The sequence below is a fragment of the Tenrec ecaudatus genome, chromosome 1, assembly GCF_050624435.1.
Source record: "Tenrec ecaudatus isolate mTenEca1 chromosome 1, mTenEca1.hap1, whole genome shotgun sequence".
NCBI classification, from domain to species: domain Eukaryota; kingdom Metazoa; phylum Chordata; class Mammalia; order Afrosoricida; family Tenrecidae; genus Tenrec; species Tenrec ecaudatus.
The window spans coordinates 17,395,090-17,421,420 of NC_134530.1; the positions used below are offsets into that span (position 1 = coordinate 17,395,090).

At 54.3% G+C, this 26,331-nt stretch overlaps 2 protein-coding genes across 2 annotated transcripts; one reads left to right on the plus strand and one right to left on the minus strand.

Moving 5' to 3' along the window:
* The first annotated feature begins 345 nt into the window (after window positions 1-345).
* Window positions 346-19,349, plus strand: IL27RA (interleukin 27 receptor subunit alpha). The gene is made up of 14 exons (XM_075547472.1): window positions 346-421; window positions 775-895; window positions 5,728-5,885; window positions 5,971-6,131; window positions 9,206-9,365; window positions 9,453-9,526; window positions 11,083-11,266; window positions 11,357-11,539; window positions 13,777-13,878; window positions 13,950-14,108; window positions 17,475-17,600; window positions 18,043-18,130; window positions 18,289-18,382; window positions 18,493-19,349. The coding sequence occupies exons 1-14, from the start codon at window positions 346-348 to the stop codon at window positions 18,676-18,678; spliced, it is 1,872 nt and encodes a 623-aa protein (XP_075403587.1). The 3' UTR covers window positions 18,679-19,349.
* A 176-nt stretch (window positions 19,350-19,525) lies between these two features.
* PALM3 (paralemmin 3) lies at window positions 19,526-25,557 on the minus strand. Its single transcript, XM_075536850.1, has 5 exons — window positions 25,338-25,557; window positions 23,822-23,964; window positions 23,625-23,697; window positions 21,492-21,537; window positions 19,526-21,370 (listed from the first exon to the last, which is right to left on the minus strand). Exons 2-5 carry the CDS (start codon window positions 23,935-23,937, stop codon window positions 19,737-19,739), a joined length of 1,869 nt encoding a protein of 622 aa, XP_075392965.1. The 5' UTR covers window positions 23,938-23,964; window positions 25,338-25,557; the 3' UTR covers window positions 19,526-19,736.
* Between the last annotated feature and the right edge of the window lie 774 nt (window positions 25,558-26,331).

The window sequence follows — 26,331 nt, forward strand, 5'->3', positions numbered from 1 at the left end:
CCTTCCGGGCTCCCCAACCTCCCACAAAAGTCTGTTACCCTGGAGGCTAATAAAAGTGTAGAAGGACTTTTAGCCCCTCTGTGTGTTGTGTGTGTGTTGGTGTGTTGGTGTTGCTGGGGAGGCCACCTCGCCCTCGGCGCCCCCCACACGTGGCTTCTGCACTCCATTCCCCAGCCCAATGCCTCGGGACTTTCCTCCCTCAAGGGGAAGGGGCGGGGACCGAGCGAAGCTAGGTACGGAGGCGGGTGGGGGGCGGCGACACTGCTTCCCGCGGCGGCCGCCTCCGGCGGGAGCCGCGAGCCAGCGAAGGTGCCCGGGGCACCTGGCCGGCTGCGCTGGGGCGCCATGCAGGGGGTCCTGGCCGTCCCCTTCCGCCTGCTGCCCCTGCTGCTTCTGCTGTGGCGCCGGACGCATCCCCAGGGTGAGTCTGCCGGGCTCCCGCTTGGGGCGCTCGGCCGCCGTCCTCCCCTTTGTGTAAGTGCCCCCCACCCGTCCGCTAAAAAGTCTGCAGACAGAGTGGTCCCGACGCCGCCCCTCCGACCCCTTCGAAGCTGCCAGCCACCGGAGCTGGGGAACCCCGAGCTGGTGGGGTGCGTGGGGTGGGGGCAGCGACAGGATGTGGCAGGCACTCGCAGAAGGGCGGAGTGTGGTCCTGGAGCGGAGTAGGGGCGCCCCCACGCCCCACTCCTGCGCGGGTCCCTTCCATCCGAGACCCGGGAGCGAGCGGCCGGCCAGCTTGGGCAGTGACATGGGGGCGGCGGGGGGTCCTTCCAGGCAACCCTGCTCCGAGGATGCAGTGTTACCGAGCCGGCGCCTCCAGGGATTTGAACTGCTCCTGGGAGCCTCTGGGAGACCCGGGCGCCCCCTCCGCGGTGCACTTCCAGAGCCAGAAATAGTGAGTACTCCAGGGAGCATGGGAAACAGGCATCAGGGGGATGGGGTCCTGATCCCTGTCGCCCCTCCAACTCCAAGCCCTTGTACCACGAAGCACTAGTTCCTCTGTGAGTCCGCATGTCGTCCCATTACATGATGCTCATCACAGAAACGGTTCTGAAGGTCCAGCGAATTAAATTCATGGAGATTAAGAGGTGCTTTCCCGGCAGGGTGACCTTAGGCTGGCTGATAACCTAGCTTCTCTGCGCACCTGAAAAGACCTGTGTGCATTTGGCAGTGCAGTAGCCTGAAAAGAGACAGACAGAAACCTTTGTCCTCCCGGGTCTCAGCCCATGAGGGAGACAGGCACCCCTTAAAGATGCATCACCCCTGGAAGTTTCCCAGTTCAAATGCTGCTAAGTCATGGAGGAGTAGAAGTGGCCCCGAAAGGTGGGAATGAGGTCTAAGGGTTTTTCACGGGTGGGGGTTGAGGGGTTAGCCAGGTCCCGTTTGAAAATTTCTATCACTGGGGTAAACAGCCACCACCACACCCACCCACGTGTTAAGGGACTCTTCTGAAAGAAAACTTACCTGAATGAGACAAAATTCATAATCCATTAAAAAGAATCATTTTAAAGGGAAAGACTGCCATTTGGGACATTCACCAGGTTGTGCAAGCATCGCCTGGAGGCTTTATCGAGTTACGAACATTTCTTTTTTTCTTTTCTTTTTGAACATTTGTTTTCCTTATCCCCCAAGGAAACCACTGACTCACACTGTAGCCACTCCCTCCCCCACCCCCTTTCTCCCCTTGCCCCCCACCCCCGGGCAGTCACGAATCTGCTTTCTGTCTCTATGGATTGGCTATTCTAGACCTTTCAGATGAATGCACTTGGTGGCCTTTTGTGTCTTGCTTCTTTTCATGCAGTGTCGTGTCCGCCATGCTGTTGCACGGACCAGTACGTCACTCATTCCTTTCTTGGCCAAGTAAGAGTCCCTGATGTGAAGATACCACTTTTCCTGTATCCACTGACGGTTGTCTGGGCGGTTCTCACCTCTTGGCCTTTAGGGATGGCTGTGTCTGTTTGAACACCTGTTTTCAATTCTTTGAGGTAGAGACCTAGGAGAACTGCTGGGTTACATGGTAACTGTTGAACTTTTCCACAAATTGCTAGTCTGTTTCCACAGCAGATACACTGTTTCACATTACCTGTCAGTGTTTCCACAGCCCTGCCTACTCTTGGCAGGTGTTCATTTCGCTTCTTGATCAAGCCTCCGTTTTAAACCTTTCAGTTCCAAACCTGGGAGAGTCTTCGTCTTGCTGACTCCTCCATGTCTGCTCCCTCACTGAACTCAGGAGCTTCCATCTTGCATGTTATCCAGAATCTGGTACTTCTGCCCACCACCCTCATCCCCATCCAGATCCAGCCTCTCCTCCCCCAGGATCTCCCACCTGGATCAATGCAATGGCCTCTGCCTAGACCCTACTCTCACCCCCTCCCAGTGTGTTTCCATCCCCTCCTCCCCCAGCAGCTAAGGGAGTGAGTGAGGGAGTGAGTCAGGCCACTACCCTCCTCTACTTAGAACCCTCCATGGCTCCCACCGGCCTCCAGGCAAAAGCCCATGTCCGCCCTGGGGCCACAGACCATTCTGGCCTCTGCAGTGTTCCAATAAACCAGGCCATGGACCAGCCTCAGGGCCTTTGCTCTGCCTGCGTCCTCTGCCTGGAAAGTTCTCCCCACTCACTGTCTCAGGCGTTTATTTCTTGACCACCCTCTCACTCAACCTGCTCCACCACCACACCGTCTTCTTCTCTTCGTCCTTGAGCTTAGAATCTCTTACTATCAGCCCACGTGGAACTCACCCTTGGTGTTGCAGACCCAGAGCGTGGGGCTTAGTCTGTTTGGGCCCTAGCTCTATCCCAAGTTTATAGACCAGGGCCTGACCCACTAAATATGAAAATTTTGTGCTTGAATAATGGAACAAATGCAAATGTGTATTAGAGATCTTCATTATCTAGAGCTGCTGCCTTTCAACCAGTTCATGATGTATGGGATGTAGCATGTCGACTTATATTTTTAACCTCTGGAATCTAGTAGAAAGCTCCCATCCCACTTTCAGTGCACGCTGCCATCTGGTGGGGGGACGGATTTGTGCGATTGTGTGTTGCTGTCACTTCCGACGCATAGCAACCCTGCAAAGCCACTCTGACTGGTCCTGAGCCACCCTCGCCATTACGGCTCTGGTGAAGTTCATTCTCCCAGCTGCTATGCTAATGCAGCTCATGGAGGTTCTGCCCCCTTTTCCCTGGCTCTCTGCTTTCGCAGAGATCGGGTCTCTCCCGATACGTGTTCAAAGTACAGGGGTCCTTGCCACCCTGGCTTCTAAGGAACATTCTGGGGGCACTTCTTCCCAGACTTTTTTGTTTGTTTGTTTTCCTGGCAGTCCGTGGTACTTTCGATAGTCACCAACATCCTAAACCAAAGACACCGATTCTTCTCCATTCTTCCATATTCGCCGTCCAGCTTGCACGCGTATAGGAGGTGATTGAAGATACGATGACATGAGTAAGCTCGTTCGTTCGCAAAGTCACATCTTGGGTCTTTTACTCTTTCAAAAGGTCGTGTCCGGCAGACTGGTCTAGTGCAATATGCCGTCTGAGTTCTTGACTGCTGCTTCCATGAACACTGGCGGTAGAGCCAAGTGAATTGAAATCCTGGAACACTTCCATCTTCCCTCTGTTGTTCATCATGTTGTCTCTTGGTCCACTTGTGTGTTGTAATTGAAATTCTTTTTTTTGGGGGGGGGCAGGGTGAAGTCTTACTTCTATTGACTTGGGTAGGGGTACATCACCTGAAGGAACTTGCAGTCTCACCTTCCTGGGCTGGTTAAAATTGTTCTGTTTGGGTGGCACTGCTGTGCTTGCTGTCGTCTTTGACCTTCATCAGTAAGTAAGGGCTTTAATCCTTCTTGGCTTGCATGGAGCCAGGCTGTGCCATCTGCATATCACAGGCTGGCACAAGTCTTCCTCCAGTCCCGATGTCGCATGCTTCTTCATTGAGTCCAGCTTCTCAGTTGATTTGTTCAGAATGCAAACTACGTATAGAGAAAAGATACAACCGTGCTGCACACCCTTCCCAATTTGACGCGAATGCCGTGTCTCCTTGTTTTGTTCGAACGACTGCCTCGTTGCCTCTGCCCAGGTTTCCCGGGAACACAATGGAGTCTCCTGCAAGGCCTGCTCTTTCCACTGTTATCCATAGGCTGTCATGATCCACACAGTCCCAGTACTTTTGCCCAGTCATTCAAGCACAAGTAAACATCTCCCCCGTACTCTCTGCTTTTGGCCAAGATCCATCTGACATCAGCAAGGGTGTCCTTTGTCCCATGGTCTCTTCTTTTTTTAAAAAATTTATTTATTTTTATTTAATTTATTTTTAAAATTTTTTTTCCCCATGGTCTCTTCTGAATCCAGCTCCCTATGGATCTATTGCTGTAACCATTGACCAGGGACCTCCAGCCCTCATGATATGGTCTTGATTATTTCTCTGAGTCACCGTTCTTTGGAATGGGCACAGATAGGGATCTCTTCCACTTGGTTCTTCTCCACGCCTTGGCCTTGGCGAGCGAGGGCTTGTGACCCTGCATCAATTTGTAGAAACATTTCCTTTGGTCCCAGGGGTTCCTAGGACCCTGTTTTTCCAACTGCCTTCAGTGCAGCTTGGAGTTCTGCCTTCAATACCACCGGTTCTTGCTCAGATGCTACCTCTGGAAATGACTGTATCTCGACTCGTTCTTCTTGATCCAGCGACTCTGTGGCCTCCCTCCATCTTCTTTAGCTGCTTCTTTCCGGCATTGTCAACACTCTGCCCGTTGATGTCACGTGCCCTCAAGTCTCAGCATCTATCCTGCCCCATCTCTGCTGCTAACTGGCACTGAGTTTCTACCACTGATCTTAGCCCAAAGGCCAAGAAGCGATGTCATTGAATTTCACTTTGCAGGTTAAGAGAGACTGATTCCAGGCATACTCTACAGGAATCTCACCTAAATATATATATATATATATATATATATATATATATATATATATATATATATATATATATATATGGCAGCCCATTCTCAAATAGGATTGTATCGCATTGATAACCATTATAACCCTTTCACTTGATTAAGACTCCTAGGGAGCCCTGGTGGCTGAGTGGGTAACAAGTTGGGATGCTAACAACCCAAAGGTCACCAGTTTAAAACCACCAGCTGCTCCATGGGAGAAAGAGGAAGCTTTCTACTCTTGGCAAGTCACAGTCTCAGAAGCCCACAGAGTCAGTTCTAGTCAATCCTAGGGAGCTAGAATGGACTTGATGGCAATGGAAGGGGCCCCATAGAATTCCATAGAACTGCTCCTTAGGGTTTCAGAGACCATAAATCTTTAGGGGAACAGCCAGCCTTATCTTTCTCTCTTGGAGTGGGTTTGGACCACTGACCTTACAGATAACAGCCGAGTGTTTAACTGACAGTACACCAGGACTCCCTCTGCCATGGGCCGAGAGTAGGGTTTATAACCCACACACTGGCTGGGCACACAATTCAATCCATGATGGTAACCTAACGTGTATCACCTTCTCTAACACAGACGGTACCCCAAGGTTATTAGGGGTCCCCTCCCCTGATCCTCTCGGTGTACTGCATCATATGATAGCTGACGAATCTGAGGCACCGAGACTTAAGAGCCTCAGGGCTCAATGTCACACAGCACTGAATCAGCAGAGCTGGGATTTGAAACCCACATCTCTCAGACCCTGCACGCCTCTGTGCCAGCCTCCAAGGCCAGCCCAATGTACCCCCGTCCCACAGCCATCTCAACAGATCCCAGGTCGTGGCAGTGCCCGCCAGGCAGAGCTGGGTGATCATCCCACGGGAACAATTCACCGAGTTTGACACGCTTCTTGTCTGGGGGACCAAGGCAGGCAGGCCTCTCTGGCCCCAAATCTCCGTGAACCTGGCAACCCGAGGTAACATGTGGTGAGAGGGCTCGCTGTGTGGGGTGGGCAGTCCTGGAGGCCCTGGCTCAGTGCCCCATGGCTGCCCCATCCCTAGTGAAGCTGGACGCCCCCTGGCTGTGCCCGGATCTGGAGTTTTCAGAGGATGAGCCCCTGGAGACTGTTGTCCATTGGACTCCACCCACCTGGCTGTCCCATCAGGAGGACATGGTCTGCCAGTTCTACTATCGAAGATGCCAGGAGGAACCCTGGACCCTGGTGAGTGTCAGGGGTCAGCACGTTGGGACATCACTTCTACATCAAAAGGCCAAGGCCAACTCCAGCCCTGCCCACTCTCCATTCCTGCCCAAGTCAGCTTGAGCTAAACATCTCCCCCCAGACTCCATGCACTCGGACCCAGATTCTCCTTGGAATCCTTGAGAAACTCACTCGACTTCCTCCAGCCCTTTGATGGACAACTCAAAGTCCTCCAATAGCTTAAGTTAACCTTCAAAGACTACCGGTTGGCAGGCCTCACATCCAGGGGTTCCATTCCCATGACTTCTCTATCCTAAGTCAGTTCTGATGTAAGTCAAATACCCCACACCCCGATTTTCATTATTACGACTTTTTATCGGCAGTATTTTTATGAACTTGGTTGCTATTTGTCTTTAAGGGGTGGGAACATGACATTCAGGAAGGAGAACACCAGCAAGTCACACCTCATAATGCTGTACATAGGACACAGGACGACTAATAAAAACCTGCAGCCGCTGAGTGGATTCCCACACCAAAACCCAAACACTGCCTTCAAGATGATGCCACGGGGTAGAACTGCCCCTGTGAGTTCCTAAGACTGTAACTTCATGGGAGTAGAAAGCCCCATCTCTCTCCCAAGGACCAGCTGGTGGTTTCAAACTGCTGACCTTGGAGTTAGCAGCCCAATATGTAACCACTCTGCCACCAGTGCTCCTAGAGGGCGTCCCAGGCTTATGAGAGCAGATAACCTCTCTTCCTCTCTCAGGAAGCAGCTGGTGGGTTTGAACCAAAGAACTTGTGGTTGGTAGTCTAATGCTTACCCAATGGCATGACCAGGGTAGATGCCAGGCCCAATGATGGCTCCCAGGATCGGCAGGCTGTTAGCTCAAGTCCAGACCCAGCAAAAAACAAGCAAACTTCCCCCACAGTGTCCATTTCTATAGGGATTAGGTCACACTCATAAGCAACTTTCCTTTCAATTGCATTAGGGTTGTAACCTGGAGAAGGGAGTTACACTCCACTGTAATCTCCTTACAACGGATTGTCTGCTCCCAGCAGCTCCCATTACAGGTTGATTACACTGTGCTAGTCATGTCATGGGAGACTACTAGGCCTTAACTGCCAAACCAGAGTCGACCCTAATTCCCACACCAAACAGGGACTTATTGAATCCTTGCAAAAACGCTTTGACGTGCTTTTTTACATCTACCCATTTCACAGAGGAGGAGGAGAAGGGCCTGACTTCTCGTAAATACTCCAAATAAATAAAAGAAAAGCAGCTGGCACTTCTGAACACCTACTGTGTGTCGGGTGCTGAGTTCGGCACTCAGCGAGGATGCTCATGATCACCCTCCCTGTTTTAGAGTTGAGGCAGCTGAACTTCAGGGAAGTTAAGCAACTTTCCCGAGGTGACCCAGCAAGGTGGCTGCATTAGGATTAAGGAGACCTGCCCTTGCATTTGAAGAGCACAGTTTGGAAGCGTACCGTTCAGAAGTTGTGTCCATCTCTAATGGGACAGAGTGCAGTCGCATGACCTCACTTGCCTGCATGGGGTGCTGAGAAATGGTGTCTGTATTCATGGCGGCCATGTGGCTGACTAATATGCAGGAACTCTATGTCCAGAGAAAGAATGGATGTTGGAGACAACCAGCTGCCCCAGCCATAGCTCTTGACATGAAACGCACAATGAAATGTCACTGTCCCCATCATTGTCTTTAATTTAAGTCATTTAATTGGGGGCTCATGCAGCTCTTGTCACAATCCATCCATCCATCCATTGTGTCAAGCACATCTGTACATATGTTGCCACCAGCATTTTCCAAACATTTTCTTTCTACTTGAACCCTTGGTATCAGCTCATTTCCTCCCCTGCCCCCTCCTCATGATCCCTTGGTAATTTATAAAAACATTTTTTTTTCATGTCTTACACCGACCTCTGTCTCCCTTCACTCACTTTTCTATTGTGCATCCCCCTGGGAGGGGGTTCTCTGTAGATCATTGTGATCGGTTCCCCCTTTCTCCCCCCACCTTCCCCTCCTGGTATTGCTACTCTCATGATTGGCTATTGTCTTTTATGTGGTAGATGCAGACTTTGGGATCTGACTGCCTGGGTCCAGTTCAGCTAGAACAATAGTGAAAGCTTTAATTTAGAGAGAAAGAGAGACTTGACATCTGTCAGGGCTGACGCAGGATTTAGTCATGGGAATGGAAGGCACTGAGACAAGGCCTGCTGACCTGTTCTTTGAGGGTTCACTCAGCGATTGGAGGACTTTTATTTGATCACAGAAAGGCGAGAGACATCTTACTGGGACATTTTCTCAAGGATTCCCAGCACCGGGACACACCAGCTGTGTGACCTTGGGAAACTTGCTTCACCTCTCTGAGCCTCAGGATCCTCTCGGGTCAAAATAAGGAGAATAGGAAGCAGATCAGTTGCTGCGGCATGAGCCCACGTGGCTCCATGGGTGACGTGCTGGGCTGCAAACTGCAAGGCCAGCCAGCCCTTCGATACCACCAACCACTCCGGGGTCGGGGGGTGGGGGACGAAGGGGGGAGAAGCATCAGGCTTTCCAGCCTCAGACGGAGTGATGGTTTCTTTTTCTGTATATGAAATCCAGGATGGATAAATCGATAGAGACAGTGATTGGTCGAGTAGTTTCTTAGAATCATGGCTGGAGGGGGGTGGGGAGCTCATAATAATGAACACAAGAAAGAGAAACAGGTTCTAAAATTGATTGCAGTGATGATCTCACAACTCTTTAACAATATAATAAACCCACTGAATAATTAAAAAAAAAACAAAACAGAAAGCGTGATCATCTCAGAAACTCACAAGGGCCATTCTACCTTTTCCTAGAGGATAAGGTCGTTAGAGGGTCGCCTTGATCAATGGCAGTGCTTGTGGGGCAGTGGTACCCCGGGCGCCCAGCTAGTTGGCCTGGAACTGAAAGGCCGTTGTCTGGAGAGCCTCTTCAGTCCCTGGCAACAGGACAGGTGGTCACCCTGCTGGCACCCAGGAACTAGCTACTCTATGGTCAAGTGCTCTCAGCTTAGCCTCAGCCCCCACCTTCTTCCCCATCTCACCCCCTCCCCAGCTGGAGCCAGAACTGAAGTCAAGACCCCTGGTTCCGGTTGAGATCCAGGACCTGGAGTTAGCCACTGGCTATGAGATGTCCGGCCGCTGTCGGATGCGAGCCGAAGAGGACTTGTGGGGCCAGTGGAGCCCCATCCTGTCTTTCCAGACGCCACCCTCCGGTGAGGCTCTTGGGCTTGCCCCCAAACCCGCACCCCAGTTTCTGGACGGCTGGTCTATTTTACTTCCCCTTCCTTCCTCCCCATCAGCTCCAAAAGAAGTGTGGGTGTTCGGGAACCTGTGTGAGACCGCAGATGAACAGAAAGCCCTGCTTCTGTGGAAGGTGAGCTGCAAGGATCAATCACGCGTCTCTACGGTTTCTCTTACAGAAAGGGAGTTTAAGTGCTGGCAGGTGGGGTCCATGTAGAGCCACGACCTCATGCCACGACCCTTTCATACAGTTCCTCATGTGGTGGGGACCCCCAACCATAACATTATTTTCGTTGCGACTTCATCACTGTCAATTTGCTACTGAGACAAATTGGCCCCTGTGAAAGAGTCCTTCGACCCCCAGGTTGAGAACCGCTGGTGTGGCGCTCCACCACCACACTGTTGGCTGGTTGCCTCATGGCCCCAGATAGATGCCTGAGCTCCAGCCCTCACGTCTCTGTCCAGGCAGCCTGCATTGATTGTTTTCTGCTTTTGTTACTTTGTACATTTTCAGAGGAGATAACAATCGAAAGTCCCAGAGGGATGTGGAAACATTTGTTTCCCCGCACAAGGTCATATCTGGCTCTTATCTCCTAAATACCAAACTTTGATAACCCCCAAAGACCCCCCCCCTCCCCCAGGGCACCCGCTTTTTCTTAGTGCTGCATCCCCACTCCGCTACAACACAGTGAGGAATGTGAGATCCCTAAGCCAAGCCCAGGGACCAAACTGGAGGGGGGCAAAGGCACTGGCCCAGGGCACACAATTTAAGGCGAGCCCAAGAACTCAGTCCTCGAGAGCGAACCTCATTAAGCCAAGATCTTTTTTGGAAAAAAAGTCAGCCAACTGTGGCTCATGGGCCAGCTGCCTGTTTTTGCACATCGATTCTCTCAGAGTAGCAGAGGGACCAAGCAAGCGGAAGGCCAGATTCTGTCTTCCCTGGAAATGTTGTTGGTCTTTTGTCCAAAATGGGGAGTATGGGGTGTGTGTGTGTGTGTGTTCATTGTGATTTATCAAAAGAAGGCATTTTAAATGACCAGATTTTAACATTGGTAAAGCGGGACACCATTGATATAACTCATATCCTGGCAAAATAGCCACATGGCAGCCGAAAACCATATACCCTAGCTTGTCGTGCATTCTTTCCAAAAATTGGGACTTTTTAAAAATGCTGCGGGACGCTGGAAAAATTGTTAAAAATCGGGACTGTCCGCCAAAAGCTGGACGTCTGGTCACCTTAAGATCTAGCTTATCTCTCCTGGTGACTGGGCTTTGGTGCTTCTTTAAATTCTGCACCACTCAGTCAACTCACCCTCGTCCCACCTCTGGAACAGCCCTGTTGGACCCCACAAAACTCCTTTGATGGACCCCACAAAACTGCTTTGCTCTTGTTAAGAACTATGGATACTGGGGTCCCAAGGACAACAACGGCTAGCCAAGATTAACTGGGAAACACACAGGACAGTAGTGTCCACGCCAGGAGCCCAGGTGGCGTAGTGGGCTATGAACTGCAAGGTCAGCAGTTAGAAACCACCAGCCAGGCTAAGGAAGGTGAGACTTTCTACTCCTCAAGCGTTACAGCCTCAGCGTCCCACAGGGGACAGTTCTATTGTGCCCTATAGGGCGCTGTGGGTTGGAATAGACTTGAAGGCAGGGAGTTTTTAGTGTGTTTTGTCCCTCCTCCCTCAGGCCCCAGGGCCCTGTGTGCATTTAAGCTACAGAGTCAAGTTCGGGGTCAGAGATCAGGAGATGCTGCTGAAGGAGACCCCGTGCTGTAGCATTTCCATCCCTGCCCAGGCAGAGTGGGCCAGGGTGTCTGCCATCAACGCCACGAAGCAGGAGCTTTTCACCACCCTCCCACTGGCATGCTCAGGTAAGAGGCCTCCACACAGGGCCCTGCAGGTGCAGGGGGGGAGCCCGCTATCTGGGCAGCAGAGACTTTGCCTGCCCCCTCTCTTTCCAGGCGCTGCCCCGCAGGATGTGGCAGTCAGCACCACCTCTGACGGCAAGAAGCTGCTGGTGACCTGGCGGCAGGAAGCTGGGGGGCCGTGGGAGCACGTAGTAGACTGGGTTCGGGACAGAGACCCCCCTGAGAACTTCCACTGGGTCTGGCTTCCCACTGGGAACCTCAGCGTCCTATTGTCAGGTGAGATGGTGGGACACCTGGGTTCCCATCCCAGCTGGCTAAGCAGGGCTGGTTACAGAGCAGCCAAAGCGGAGGCAGTGTTCTGGTTCAATTGTCGTTCGGTCCAGTATCATTCGTTCCTGCAATCAAGGCCAATTGAGCTCCCGTTCTAGGCAGCTGGGTGTCCTAGGAATTTACCATCCACAGTCAATCCTTGGAACTTCACTTTAAAGCGAGTTTCTGTTAGTTATATAATGCTTCAATGATCCCAGGAAGAAACGGGCCAGGGTGAAGCCTTTGCCCAAGATCTCACAGCAAGCAGAACCAGAGTTTGACCCACATCGTCAGCCTCGGGGACAAGCCCTGGCGACATAATGATTCAATGTCCGGCTGCTAACCACAACGTCAACAGTTCCAAACTACCAGCTGCTCCTCGGGGGGGGGGGGAAGATGAGGCTTTCTACTCCCCCAAAACACTTCTACTCTGGCCTACCTGGAGGTTCACTATGAGGTGGCATCAACTCAAGGGCAGGTGGTTTGTTTGTTTGTTTGAATCAGGTTCCTGCAGCTAAGCCCTGAAACAAACAAGCAGCGACATCTGTCAACAAAGAAAAGTAGAAAAGTGAAGGGGGTGGGGCAGGGAGGAGGACGAAGTTAGAAAAGGATTTCCTGGACCAAGACCTGAAGTGGGGTGGCCTATGAGTGTCTAAAGGAAAAGCCTTCTGGGTAGAAGGAACAGCCAGTGCGGAGGCCTGAGGCTGGTCCACGGCTGGCATGTTAGAGGCCCAGTATGTAAGGGCCCCCATATGGTGGAACAGAGTGTGTGAGAAGAGGTGATTGAAGGCAGATGAGATCAGGGGGTGATGAGGGACTTGTACCCTGAGTGAGGTGGGAGCCCTACGAGCTTCTGAGCAGTGGAAGGGTCTTAAGGCGCCCTCGGGGAAGCAGACTGGGGCAAGGGGACTAGCTGGCAGGGTACACTGTGGAGATGATTGGGGGGACACAGGGCAGAGGCCCCTCAGCTTTGGTCCGTAGAGGAAGTTGAGACTAAACCGAGTGAGGGCACAAGAACGTGGCGAGGCAGGCAGGGTCTGGAGTCTCAGAGCAGAAGTTTTGAGAACTCAATTATGGGTTCAGGGAAGTATTTACCTAGTGAACAAGTTAAGCACCAGTTTGCTTGTGCTTTCCAGAACCTGCTAATCTGTAGCGAATAGTTTCACACGAGTTTGGCGAAGGCAATAGAAAACAGGTGGAAGTCTTTAGTGCGGATTAGCAAATCCCTGCGCTCCGTGCTGACGGGGTATCTGAGGCTCGGCATACTGTGGCACCCACCCAGGGGCTGGGGCTCAGGTGTGGGGCCCTCAAAGGATTCTGGGCCAGGTCTTGGTAGAAGGGAGTCAGTTGCCGGAAGAACACTTCAAAAAGAGGGCATGTGAAAAGATGCGGGGTAGAAATTAGGACGAGTAGGGAAGTCTACACGTATGGGTTAACCGCCCCCCTCCCCCAAGCCCATACCCGTTGAGCCCAATTTGGGCTCCCCACTGGACAGAGTAGGACTGCCTCCTAAAGCCTCCAAGTTTGCCATTTGTATGGAAATCTGATTGGCCCATTTTTCTCCTTCCGGCTGGTGGGTTTGAACTGCCAACCTTGTAGTTACCCGCTGAGTCTTTAACCTCTGTGTCACCGAGGCTAAAGCACAGACCTTGTGATTCTGGACAATTCTCCGCTGGGGAAGGCCACGCCGAGGCAGTGGGTTTGAAGAGGGGTCTTCTCACCTGCTGCCCAGGAGCTGTGGGTGCCCCTGCGGCCATGCCCTCTCCGAGTCTGGACCACCTCCCAGCATCCAACACCGGCATTGGCATTCGACGTTCCCAGGAGTTTCTCTGGAAGCGTTTTCCCGGGAGCATTTTGTCTGGCTGGGAAGCCTTCCACCAGTTGGAAGAGATGGAGTTGCTGGATCACAGCGCCAGCATCCTCGCCCCCAGGGTAGCTGGATTCTGAGGTTCCATGCTCTCTGCTGCCTCTCAGAGGTCCCCAGAGGGATTGCGCCCCAATTCCCCTAGGTGGGAACTGCTCTCATATCACATCCCACACTGGCAGTTTTCCTTGTCTCCCTTGCACCCTGCACTGCTGGTTCAGCCTGGGCGCGCCTTTCTCAGAAGGAACTTGTACTTCAGTCTGGGGCCTCTTTCTGGGAGTAGGAGATGAGCAGAGAGGCAACGTCAACTCTAACTGGGCTTTGCTCCTTCCCTACCCAGGAAACTTCAAGAAAGGAGTCCCCTATAAGATCACAGTGACCGCAGTCTCTCCTGGGGGAGTGGCTCCTGCCCCCTCAGTCTGGGGGTTCATAGAAGAACTAGGTAAGAGGGGGTGCTGAAGGGTGGAGGGTCCTGGTAGCTCCGCACATCTCACCCAGTGACTTTCTCCTCAGCACCCCTCGTAGGTCCAAAGCTCTGGCGACTCCAGGATGCCCCTGCAGGGACCCCCAGCATAGCATGGGGAAAGATCCCAAGGCACCAAGTTCAGGGTCACCTCACCCATTACACTTTGTGTGTTGAGGATGAAACCGATGTCACCTTCTGCATGAATGGTGAGCTTCCCTGCCTTGCCTCTGAGACCCCAAAGACCCACACCATCAGGCTCTCCCACCTTTTATCCCCAGAGGGGACCTTGGACACCCCGCCCTCAGCTCCTGGGTGAGTAGGTGATGCCATTGACCCCCCTGGAGCAACATACTGCCCCCATGGAGGGCACTGGAACCATGGGGGCAGGAGGGCTTTGAAATACCTGCTTTCTGTCTTGGATTAAGGACCAGAGAAAATTTTTGTTGTTTTTATTTTTTTTTCCTGAAAAGAGAGAGGTAGGCCAAATAAGTTTGGGAACCTATGCCCTGGAGGATAAAAACCAGCCCAGCCCTCAGTGTAATGCACTTTCATTTGTCCATTAAAGATGAGGACTTGGGATCTATATTTATTGACACTGAAAGACGGCTGTCCTGTTTGATTAAGGGAAAATGATAGAAAGGATTACAGAATTCCACGGGGTGGTTTCGTTTGATACTTATTTATTTTCTCAAACAAGCTAGCAAAGCATTGGCAAATGAGAAACGATCCCCCCCCCCCCACAGGCCCACCCCCATCTCCAATGTCAATAGGGCTCGTCTGTAGAATCACAAATGCTTTTTATTTTTTTCATACTTTTGGGTAGAAGCTTTTAGCCCTGGCGGTGTGTGGTCATGCACTGGGTTACGATCCGCAAAGTGCCAGTTCAAAACCGCTCTGTGGGAGAAAAACGGGGCTTTCTCCTCCTGGAAACTGTTTCTCCTGTTACAGTACAGTCTCAGAAACAACACCTTGTCTCGAGGGCAGCGGATTGGAGTTTGGTTGTCCCTTTAGTCTCTGAAGGAACCCTGGTGGCGTTGTGATTATGGGTTGAGCTGCTAACTTTGAGGCCAGCAGCTCAAAACTATCAGTCGCTCTGTGGGAGAAAAAAAGGAGGCTTTCTACTCCTGTCAAGAGTTACAGTCTCGGAAACCCACAGGGGGAGTTTTACCCTGTCCTACGGGGTCGCCATGGGAGGGGCCCTGGTGGTGTAGCGGCTATGCCTTGGGCTGCAATCGGCAGCTCCATGGAAGAGTGACTGGGCTTGCTATTCTGGAAAACCCACCGGAGTCGCTATAAGTCAGTAATGACTCGATGGCAGTGAGTTTGTTTTTCGCTTTTTTATAGGGTCGCCATGAGTCAGAATGGACCTGAAGACAATAACTTTGGTTTTTGATTTTGGTCCCTTTTGACGTGAGGGGTAGGTTGGGAGAGGGAGCAGGAGGCTGGCTTCAACAAGTTCCTGGAAACATTCTATCCTCTTTCCACTAGATTTCTCCACAAACTTTTTGAAGCTATCTGATTTTGGGGGTTTTTTCCTTAAGGGTAACAGACTTTCCTTTTTTCCACAAAACTGGTTGGTGGGTTGGTCTACAGATGACTTCTGGAGGGCTGTTTGGGTTTGAGGTTTGACGGGTCCCCGAGGACAACCGTCCGTCAAAAGCAGAGGCTTCCAAACTGCTGTGGCCTCCTGCCGACTGCTCCTCTGCAGAAAAAAAGAAATATTACTCAGCGCCTACCTGACATTTAAAAATGTTTGTGCCATAGCCCATACACCTGGATAAAGGGTAGGCTGTCAACTTTTGCAGCCCCTAGGGATCCTTCCAGCACCCCAACCCCAGGGGGTGGTCATGGTGGAGAAACACTGATCTAAGGGGCCCTCTGGCCTCCCCAACTCCCAGTCTGTCTGGATTCTCCGGAACTTGCAGGTCAGGATCGTAGTTATTCCCTTTCCTGAGAGGCCTTACAAAACAAGCACACGGAATCGCTCGGACCCGCACCCAAGGGCCAGTTGCCGTGGAGTCGATTTGGACTCAGGGCAATCTTCCATGTGCTCCTGCAGAACTGTCTCTCTGGGTTCCGGTGACCGGATCCTTCGGCAATGGGTCCCCAGGCCTTTGCTCTCCGCAGAGGTGCCTCTGGCTGGACTGCAACCGCCAACCTTTTGGGGGTTTTAGGGGTTGCTATTTGATTTTTATTGTTCATTTGGTTGGTTTTCTATTTTTTATTAAATTTACTTTTTCCAAAAAGTTTTATTGGCATCTGCTTCACCAGTCAGACAATGTGATCATTTCATTATCTTTCGATTGGTACAGTCATCGCCGCAATCGATTTCAGAACATTTTCTTCTCAAACTCGTGGTGGTTCATTCAGCTCCCCATTGACCCCCCCCCCCACCATGTGCCCCTGTCATGCCTCTGGGCAATTTTCAATCCAGTGACTGCCTCTGTGGATCTACCGATCCTGAATTTCATACAAAGCACAAACAGGAAGCAAACAAGCAAGTAAATACAGCAACGGCTAGACAAACAGAAACTCAAGAAAACAGAAGATGTTAAAGACGGAAACAACTTTAAAGTGGGTTAAAAAGCAAAAATGAAAACAACAACAAAACAAAATCAAAATGCACTGCCATTGAGTCCATGCCAGCTCATTGTGACCCCTGGTGGGTTTCCGAGACGGTAACTATTTCCTGGAGTAAAAAGGATCCTGGTCTTTCTACCTAGGAGCGGCTGGTGGTTTCAAACTGCTGACCATGCAGATCTCGGCCCAACGTGTAACCACTACGCCACCAGGGCGCCTTTAAAATGGGTCAAAAGGGAGGTCACATGATAAGTATTACATTTTAACCTAACTTCATCTGCCGTAATGGACTGCTTAGAAAGCTAGGCTGTTCACATGCCTGGTCATTGGTTAGAGGGGTCTGACTAGAAGCTTAATCCATGTGGGGGCCCTGCAAGTGGATTTGGGGTTCCCACTGTCATCCATAGCCTTCTGCAAACCGAGTGTTTGCAATGTAAGCTCTGATTCCGTTTTGATTGTATTATTTATAGTCGTTGGGTCACACGGGTTGCTGTGCTTCTTTCACGTGAATTTAGGTGACACCTTACTTAGATGTCTGCTATTTTTGATAGGCAGGCACCATCTAGTTTCTTCACCACACTTTGCCGTAGCCCCCATATCTTCAGTGATCTCTTCATGAAGGCGGGTATCAAGCAGGGCCGTGTCATAAGAACAAATTGTTCATAGATTGGGGCTAGAATTAAGTGTGAGCCCCAAATCCACTCATAGATCTATGGCTTATCGATGTTTTTGGTTCACGTAAGAGACATCACCAGCATTTTATGGTAGAGAACATTAATAATCCTCCAAACGGGGTTGCTGTCTTAAAGGGGGGGGGCTCAGGGGAGGCCTGGATAAGGAGGTGACATTTTCTTCACAAAGACTTCAAGGAGGCGGGGAAAGAGCCACGTGGATATAGGGGGCAGAGGGGTGCAGGTTGAGGGAACAGCAGATACAAAGTCCCTGAGGTGGGACTTTACTCACTTCCTCCACCTCTCTGGTGTGCCCTTCAGTGAGTGCTGGCACCCAGAATGCCACCCTGCCGAACCTCCCATGGGGTCCCTGCAAGCTGTGGATGACTGCGTCCACCAGGGCAGGACAGGGTCCACCTGGTCCCAGCATCCAGCTGCATCTACCAGGTAGGGGCTGAGAGCGGGGCTTCTGCAAGGAGAGGACCTGCTCCAGTTAAGGGGGGCAGGTAGGTCTAGAATCATTACCTGCGATTCAGGTGGGCACCCTCTCAGTAGAGGGCATGGTTTGACCATGTTTTGGGAAATTCTTATTCTCTTTAATATTGTCTGTACAAGCGGCGGGGGGGGGTGGGGGGGGGGCTTCAAATTTTCCCTGGGAAAAATATCCATGATCTGTTCATGCTATTTGTCCATGAACTTTGTAGAGTCCCCTTATATTTCCAGGCAATGGCTGTCTTTCACCGGACCCCCAATCCTTGACCCTTGTGTCACCTTGCTCAGCCACAAGCCCTCCCCACTTAACCCCCCCCCCCCACCTAAGCCTTATCTCATTCAGAAGCCTTACCTCCTCATCCAACATGGCCCTTCCCCCCTCTCCTCATCTCCATAGATAACACGGTAAAGCGGAAAGTTCTGCGGTGTGTCCTCCTGCTGCTGGGCATGTTCCTGGTGGGCCTGGCCCTAGCCATCTATTGCTGGTGAGGCTCTCGGGCACATTGGCCTCTTCCAGGCTGGGGAGGGCAGCTGGGTATGAGCTGAGCTTGGGAGAAGGGAGGCATGAGGGCAACCATCATGTGACCTGGACCTGGCTCTCTGGTCACTGGGACCCCAGCCCTAACTCACCCCTGCTTGGCAGGTGTGTCCACCTTTGGCACAAAATGCTGCCACGCTGGGTCTGGGAGAATGTTCCAGATCCTGCCAACAGCCATTCTGGCCTGCCCCCTATCGAGGTAAGCAGAAACGCAGGGCGGGCAGGACCCACTGGGGGCTTGGGAGGCAGGTTCTGGGGAGGCTGGGAAGGAAGAGGCAAGAGGCCGGATCTGTCTTACCCCCTTCCTAGGAGGGGTTCCAGGCCCAGCCCCCCTCAGACATGCCCATCCTGGAGGTGCAGGAAATGGAGCCTCCGCCGGGACTGGAGGCCCCCCAGCCCCCCACTATGCCTGACTCCGGGTATGAGAAACATTTCCTGCCCACCCCCGAGGAATTGGGCCTTCTGGGACCCTCCAGACCTCAGGTGCCAGCCTGACCCTACCCCCTGGCTGGGGATTCAGGCCACAGCACAGGAGTGCTGGCCTCCACCCTACAACCGTGCTCTGGACAGATGAAGACATTGAGGCTCAGAGGGCCCCTTCAAACCCAGCCAAACAGGACCAGCTGGAACTGAAGGACCTCCCCCGCCCCCCTGCACAGAGCAAGGCGGGCCCGGCCAGGGACTTCCGTGGGTGAACTGAGGAGGAACAGCCAATGTCTGAAGTCACGAACACCTGCTGCCGCCCAGCCTGTCCTGCTGTGACAGCACTGTAACCTAACCGAACTCGCTGCCAGCCAGGCAGTTGTGACTCACAGCGACTCGACCAGATAGTGTAGCATGTCCCTGCGGGTTTCCGAGAGTGTAACTTCGGACGGGAGCAGAGAGCTACACCTTTCTCTTCCTGGGGTTGCCTGCGGCTTCAAACAGCTGACCCTGCCTGATGCGAAGCCCACCACACCAGCAAGTGCCAGCCTCCCTTGCAGCTAGGTGCTGTGCCCCGCCGCCCCACTCCCTGCCCCAGTATGGTGGGCCTGAAAAACCTGGAGGGGATGAAGGGTAGTGTAGTTTGCCACGTTTCCCTCCCATCCAGCTTCCGCCTGCCCGAAAGGGTGGGACAGGAAATGGGAAGGTACCTGTCTCTGAATGACCACATGGACCAGAACCACCTGGAGAAATAAACCTCTCTGGCTTTATAACTCCTGTGGCTTGAGGTCTTCTTGTTACAGCAGCTAAGCCCATTAGTCTGTGTCACACTCCTGATCTCCCGGCAGGATGGGTGTGGGGGGCGGGGTGGCTCTGTGTTAGCAAGATGTACACTGACACACGCTGCTGCGAGCCAATGGATGGTTGAACGTTTTATTTTCAAGTATAAAGGCTTTGTTGCAGAAGGGGGCTGGGGGCACAGGCGGTGGGCCAGGGGGTCCGGAAGCCCAGGTGGAGGTGGAGGGGCCAAGGCCAAGTCCCTTGGTGCCCTGTCTGTGCCTGGGACCCTCTGCTGGTTGCCAAGAGGCCGAGGTAGCTGAGAGAGGAGCTGGGCGAGGCGGGCTGCGGCCTCACATAACCGCACAGCACTGGCACGTCTTTTGCTTAGGGCCAGACGCCTCTTCCCCCTCAGTGGGGGCAGGTGGCTCGGGCTGCCGGGCTGGGGCATAGGTGGGCGCGGGGTGGGCAGTGGTGGTGGTAGTGTTGGCGCAGGGCCCCTCCACTGGAAGCAGAGGCTGGCGCTCAGAGGGCTGCTCCGAGGGGGTGGTCTCCGCCTGGAGGGGTGTGGCATCTCCCGCAGGGCCCTGGTCCTCAGCGGAGGTTTGGGGGTTTGCTGCTTCCTCCTCTGGGGGGCCTTCCTGCTTCTCCTCAGGTTGCAGCTCTTCTTTGGCCTCCCCGGGAGCACCTGCCTCACCCACCTCCTCTGCCTCGGGTGCCTTGGCGCCCTGGGACTCTGCTGACTCTTCTGCGTTCTGACCTTCCTCAGCCCCCTGGGTCTTCTCTGCCTCCAGTGGGGCTTCACCTCTTTGCTCCACCTCCTCACCTCCTTTGCTCTCTTCCTCCAGTGCGTCCCCACCCCCTGGGGTTTGCTCAGCTTCCCCTGGTTCCTCTGCTCTCTGCTCAACCTCCGGCTGCACCTCACCTCCTGCCTTCTCGTCTCCCAAGGCCTCCCCTCCTGCCTTCTCCTCGGCCCCTGGCTGTTCCTCACCACTTTCTTCCGCTCTCAGCGATCCTCCAGCTTCTGCGATCTCCCCTTCCTGCGCGTCCTCGGCTCTCTTCTCCGCCCCTGGCTGCTCCTCCCTTCCTGCTTCCTCTGTCTTCGGAGACCCCTCAGCTCTGCTCCTTTCTGTCCCTGGCTCTCCCTCATCCCCTTGCTGCTCGACTCCAGGGGGTTCCTCAGCTCCATCCCTCTCAGACCCCTGATCCTCTACACCCTGGGGCTCTTCGGCTCTCCTCCTCTCCACTTCCCAGGTTTCCTCACTGCCTGCCTTCTCTGATCCCAGCAGACCCCCATCTCCTGCCTCCCTGCCCACAGGCCCCTCCAGGCCCTCCACCAGGAGCTCCTCCCACTCCTCACTGAGGGCCACTCTCTCCACCCAGATGAAAGACCCCTCCTCGCCTCCAGAGCCCCCCTGCCCATTGCCCTCGGGGCTGCTCCTACAAGCCTCTGACCCTTTCCTAGAAGCTGTTTCCCGTAGCTGCTCCGGGAGCCTTGGTGAGCTGAGTTGTGTGGCCTCCTGGCCCGAGCCTCCCGCCCGGGTGTGCTCTGAGTCACTGCCCTCCATGCCCCCTACCCCTTCCCAGACCACCTCCACAACCTCCCTGTCCTCCTTCACCCAGGACGGGAGCTCTGGGCTGCCAGCCACCTGCCTGTCCCCAATGGCCGCCAGCACTACCTCCTCCACCTTTGCCTCCAGCTCTGGGCCCGAGGCCCCTGTAGCACAGTCCTCTGTGGCTCTCAGCCCCTCCCACACCACCTCCACTACACCCCCTCCTTTGGCTTCATCCACCCCCCTCTCAGCCACTGCTGCTCCTTCCAAAGGAGAGCTGGGACCAGGGCAGGGGCCGTTGGCTTCTGAAGAGGGGCCCATCACCCCAGGGGCCTGCCTCGAGGCAGCCTCCTCGCTGGGCTCCGAAGGGGACTCCGGGGACATGCCAGCCAGTGAAGGTGGCAAGGAGGCTCTCTTGTCTGCATCTGCCGCATCTGAGCAGTCAGGGCGGGAAGGAGAGGAGAGAGAGGCCCAGGGTGAGCAGGGACCCGGGAGTCCCCAGTTTCAGTCCTTTGGGGCCACCATTCTGAGGACAACCTGACTCTGGATACCCACCTGCTGGACTTGCCTCCAGAGCTGTCTGGGAGAGAGGACGGTGACCCTGTAGGGAAGGCAGAGACAAGGGACAAGGTCAGGCCCAGTGTTGTCCCCCCCCAGGCTCCCTGCATGCCTGTTCCCACCCTGCTCTAACAACTCTCTGGCTCCCCAGTGCCTGGCTTCTTGCCCTTGACCGGGCGCTCTTAATCAGTACCGAGTTCCTTCCCTCATTCCCTGTGTGTTGGGGCCCTACTTTGTCAGATATACCGGGGTTACCTCCAGCCAGGAGGACGGAAGCCCTGTGCTCATGGCACTGACACTGTGGATGGGGATAGGACGGCGAGGTATGGGACAGGGGGTGGGGTGATCGGTAAACTGCTCTGCAGAAGGTGAGATGAGCCAGCCAGTCAAGAGGGTGAGGAAGGGTGTTCTAGGCAGAGGCCAGAATAAGCTGAGCCTTTTCAAAGACAAGAGGGCCAGTGTGTGGCTGGGGGGAGAAGGGGAGAGGTTGGCTCACACTAAGAGAGGGGAACAGGGGCCACCAGGCGGGGTGCTAGGCCAGCTCCAGGGCTCTTTGCTGGGTCTCTGGCCGATGCTCACTCACTCTCCAGCCCCCAGGCCTCTGCACTGGGTCTCCCTCTGCTCTGCTCGGAACACCCTCTGCCATTTGCCTGCTTCCCATTTAGAGTCAGCTTTAATGTCACCACCTCCAGGAAATCTTCCTGGAACTCCCACCCTCACTCTGGTGCTCACCCCACCATAGCTTGAGTTCCCAGGGCTGGGGGCCTGCTTAAGCACATGCAACAATGAATGCCTGGCTTATACTCACATTCAACAGGCGCGTCCCACCCCAGGCAGTAGGCTCCCCACCAAAAAAACCAAACTCATTGCCATCAAATCAATGTCAACTTGTACCAACCCTATAGGACAGTGGTTCTCAACCTGTGGGTCACGCCCCCCTTGGAGGTCTAAAAACCCTTTGATAGGGGTTGCCCGATTCATCACAGTAGCAAAATGACAGTGATGAAGTAGCAACGAAAATATTATGGTTGGTGGGGTGGGGGGGGTCACTACAACATGAGGAACTGTATGAAAGGGTCTCAGCATGAGGAAGGTTGAGAACCGCTGTTCTAGGACAAGGGAGAACTGCCTTTATGGGTTTCTGAGACTGTAAGTCTTTACAGGAGTAGAAAGCCCTGCATTTCTGCCAAAAAGCAGGTGGTGGTTTTGAACCACTGACCTTGCAGTTAGTAGCCCACCGAGTAACCACTGTGTCACCAGGGCTCCTATCTGACAGGCACGGGGAGGTGAGACACTAGAGACTGTGGAAGTCAGACTTTGGCAGGCAGCACCCTGGATCTCAAAAGCTCAGGTGCCATATGGGAGGGGAATGAGTACGAACTATAGGTGCTGTTCCCTCCCACTCTCAACCCCCCCCCCCCCCCGCCGCCACCAAAATGAAAAAAGATAAAAACACACACACATCCCAAGGGGAGAGTGACTGGTGGTGACTCCCATGACCTCTTACCAGGACCTTCTGCCTAACTGCTCATCTGAGCCATAATGTAAACCAAACAAACAAGTCCCCAGCCACTAAGCCGACTCCTCCTCATAGCTCCCCTCCCCTCCGTTGGGGTTCTGAGGCTATACAATCTTTAGGGGTGCACACAGTCTCCTCTTCCTCCTGAGAAGCAGCTGGTGGGTTCAAACCTTAGACCCTGAGGTTAAATAGCCTGAGCTAAATGCATTGCACCACCAGGTGTGCCTGGTGCCTGGTTCCTCCACCATGGGAGGTAACTTTTCTCCCAATGTCTCCATATGCTGTTACAGGTAGGAGGCTATTTGCCTTGCGACAGCACCCCCCTGACCACCCCCGCCCCCAAGAAGCTCTTGCTGGTTGGTGGATGCTGTCACCATTCCCACTTAAGACATGAGACACTGAGATTCTTGCCTGGAAAGCTGTTTGCCCCAGGTCCCAGAGCCAAGGGCAGCAGAGGGTAGATTTGAAATCAGATCTGGCAGTCAAGTTGTGCTTTGCGGGGGGGGGCCCACCTTTGGTTGTGTTGAGTGCCCCTGCTCCCAAGCGCCACTTTCGGTGGCTCATCACCCCCTGATGCCTCCCCAATGGAACAGACACCCATCACTCCTCACCTGTCTGCGCCAGGAAGGCTTGCGCTGGGCACCTGTGGACGCACTCTGCAGCAGCTGCAACTGGGACTGGAGTCTGGGAAAGGGAGGGGACTCCTGGGAAAGAGCCAGGCCTCCTGGCCCAATTTGCCACCTCCCTGGGGGCCCCAGGTCCTGTCAGTGCCAGGTGGGAAAGGGTCAGTAGGCAGGGTCCTACTCACGTGAACAAGCTGTCTTCCAGGTTCTGGATACGGGCCTGGGCCTGGCCCTCAGGTGATTGGGAATCCTGCGAGGTAGGGTCCTTGGGCCAGTCCTGTCCTTCCGCCGCCCGATCCATCAGCCAGCGCTCCCGGAGTGACTTCCTCTGGGCGGGGGAAGATGTGGGACTGGGCATGAGACTCCCCCACCCCACTCAGTGTCCTACCAGGGCCGATTGCTTATTGTCGCAGAGCCTCTCAGATGGGACAGACATGCCATCACCCCCACAGCCCTCCCCAAGGAGACACACCCTATCACCTCAAGGTCATAGCCCCCCTAAATTGTACAGATACCCCATCACCCTCACAACCCTCCCCAATGGGACAGATACCCCATGACTCCAACAGTACAGTGCTGCCTGATTAGACAGATACCCCATTATCATAAGGCCACAGCCCTCCCCTATGGGAAAGAAATTCCATCACCCTATTGTCTTTGCAGGTGGAACAGACACCCATCACCTGGGGCCACAATCACCCTAATGGGACAGATACCCCATTACCCCACAGTCCTCCCCGTTGGGATAGATTCTCATCACCCCAAGGGCATAGCCCCCTCATGGGACAGACAGCCTATCACCCTATATTCCCCACTGATGGAATGGCTATCCACCCCATCAGACCCACAGCCTTCCCCAATGGGACAGGCACCCCAAGCCCCTTCAGCCCCTCCCAGATGGAATAGATACCATCTCCCCAGAGCCACAGTCCCCCTAATGGGAGTCATCCTAAAACCCCACAGACACCTCGTCAACTCCACATCCCTCCCATCTGAGGCAGGCATCCCATAAGCCCTACACCCAGTGGATCAGCCAACCATCACCTCAGAGCCACAGTCTCAGATTCATCACCCTGTCGTCCCCCTGATGATGGGACACACACCCCATCAGCCCCACAGCTTTCCCCCTTGGGACAGATACCCATCACCTTGGGGCCACAGTTCCCCTCATGGGAAAAACCCCATCACCCCCAAATCCCTCCTGATGGGACCGATAGATACCTCATCACCCCCACAATCCTCCTGGCTGGGACAGACACCCATCACCCCACAGCCCTTCCCATGGGGCAGACATCCTGTGATACCATGGGGGTAACCCTACCCATGGGACAGACCCTCCATCACCCCATGCCCCCCAGGATGGAACAGACACCCCCTCACTCCCCCCACAGCCCTCCCTGATGGGACTGACACCCTCAAGATAAAATCAATGACCCCCCTCCTCCCAAAGTTGGGCTGACAATTGGGAGACACTTCCTTCCATTGTCTTCATCCTCCTCCCTAAGGGGGCACAAATGTGCTGACCAAGCCCATCCCCCTACACCCACCCCACCCCACCCTACCCATGCTGAGACAGAAGTCCCCAGGAGCTAAGACGACTGTCCCCGGCTCCGAGAGTGGACGGAAGCTCCTTTTGTCTCCCCCCACCTCGCGTCGCCCAGTCACCCCACTTCCTTCTGCAGTCCAGCAGGCGCCCCCCACCTTAAGCCGCTCCACGCGGAGCTTCTCCTCCTCCAGCTCCAGGCGCGCCGCACGGATCTCCTCCTGCAGCCGCCGCTTCTCCTGCACAGCGGACCCGGAGCTGCCCGCGGGCTAGTCGGGACCGCCGCCGCCTCCCCCCTCGGGGCTCCCCGGGTCTCCCCAGCGGAGGGTGGACCAGCGAGCGGGGAGGGGGCTGTGGCAGCGCTGACTCAGCAGCCGGCGGGGCGGGGCCGGGGCGGGGCCGGCCGCGCCCGCGATGCTGCGGAGGCCACGCCCGCGCGCCGTGGGGGTCTGGGGCGGGGCGGTGGGGCGGAGCTTGGGATTGGAAGTGGGACGAGGAGGGGCAATCAGAGATCAGAGAGATGGGGTCGAATGAGATGAGCGAGTCCGAGAAAAGATGAGGTGTAGAGACGGGGCTCAGAGAGGGATGCAAACTCGGGGGCCCCAGAAAAGTGGGGTTCTCCAAGATGAGACTCTCAGAAATAGAGGGGCGTAGGTGGGTGCAGCACTGAGATGGGGTACAGAGCTCAGGGTCTAGGTGTATGGTAGGAAACAGCGGTTTAATGAGATGGGACACAGAGATATGGGGTGCAGAGTCGGAGCCGTCCAAAAGAGGAAGGTTGGAAGGGCAGATTAAGGAGGAGGAAAGAACCAGAGCGGGTCAGTGAGAAAAGTCCACAAAGATGGGGTGCGAGGAGGGTTAGGAAGACGGCGGGAGGTGGGCGGTGCACGTTCTGGGAGCCCCACCACCCTGAAGTGGAAAGGTCAGGAGAGGTCGGGTGCCCCGGCGGGTTGGGGACAGAGGCACTGGCTCCTGGGGAATGGGGAGGCGAGGGGAGGGGTGCACAAGGTTGGGATGCCTAGGGCGTGGGCGCGTGCCCGGGAGGGATTGACTTACAGCGATGACCTCTAGCCGCTGCCGGTAGAGGGAGCTCTCAGCCATGGGCCTGTGGGGAGCGGGCAAGGGGGCTGCTGTAAGGGGGAGTGGTCCCCG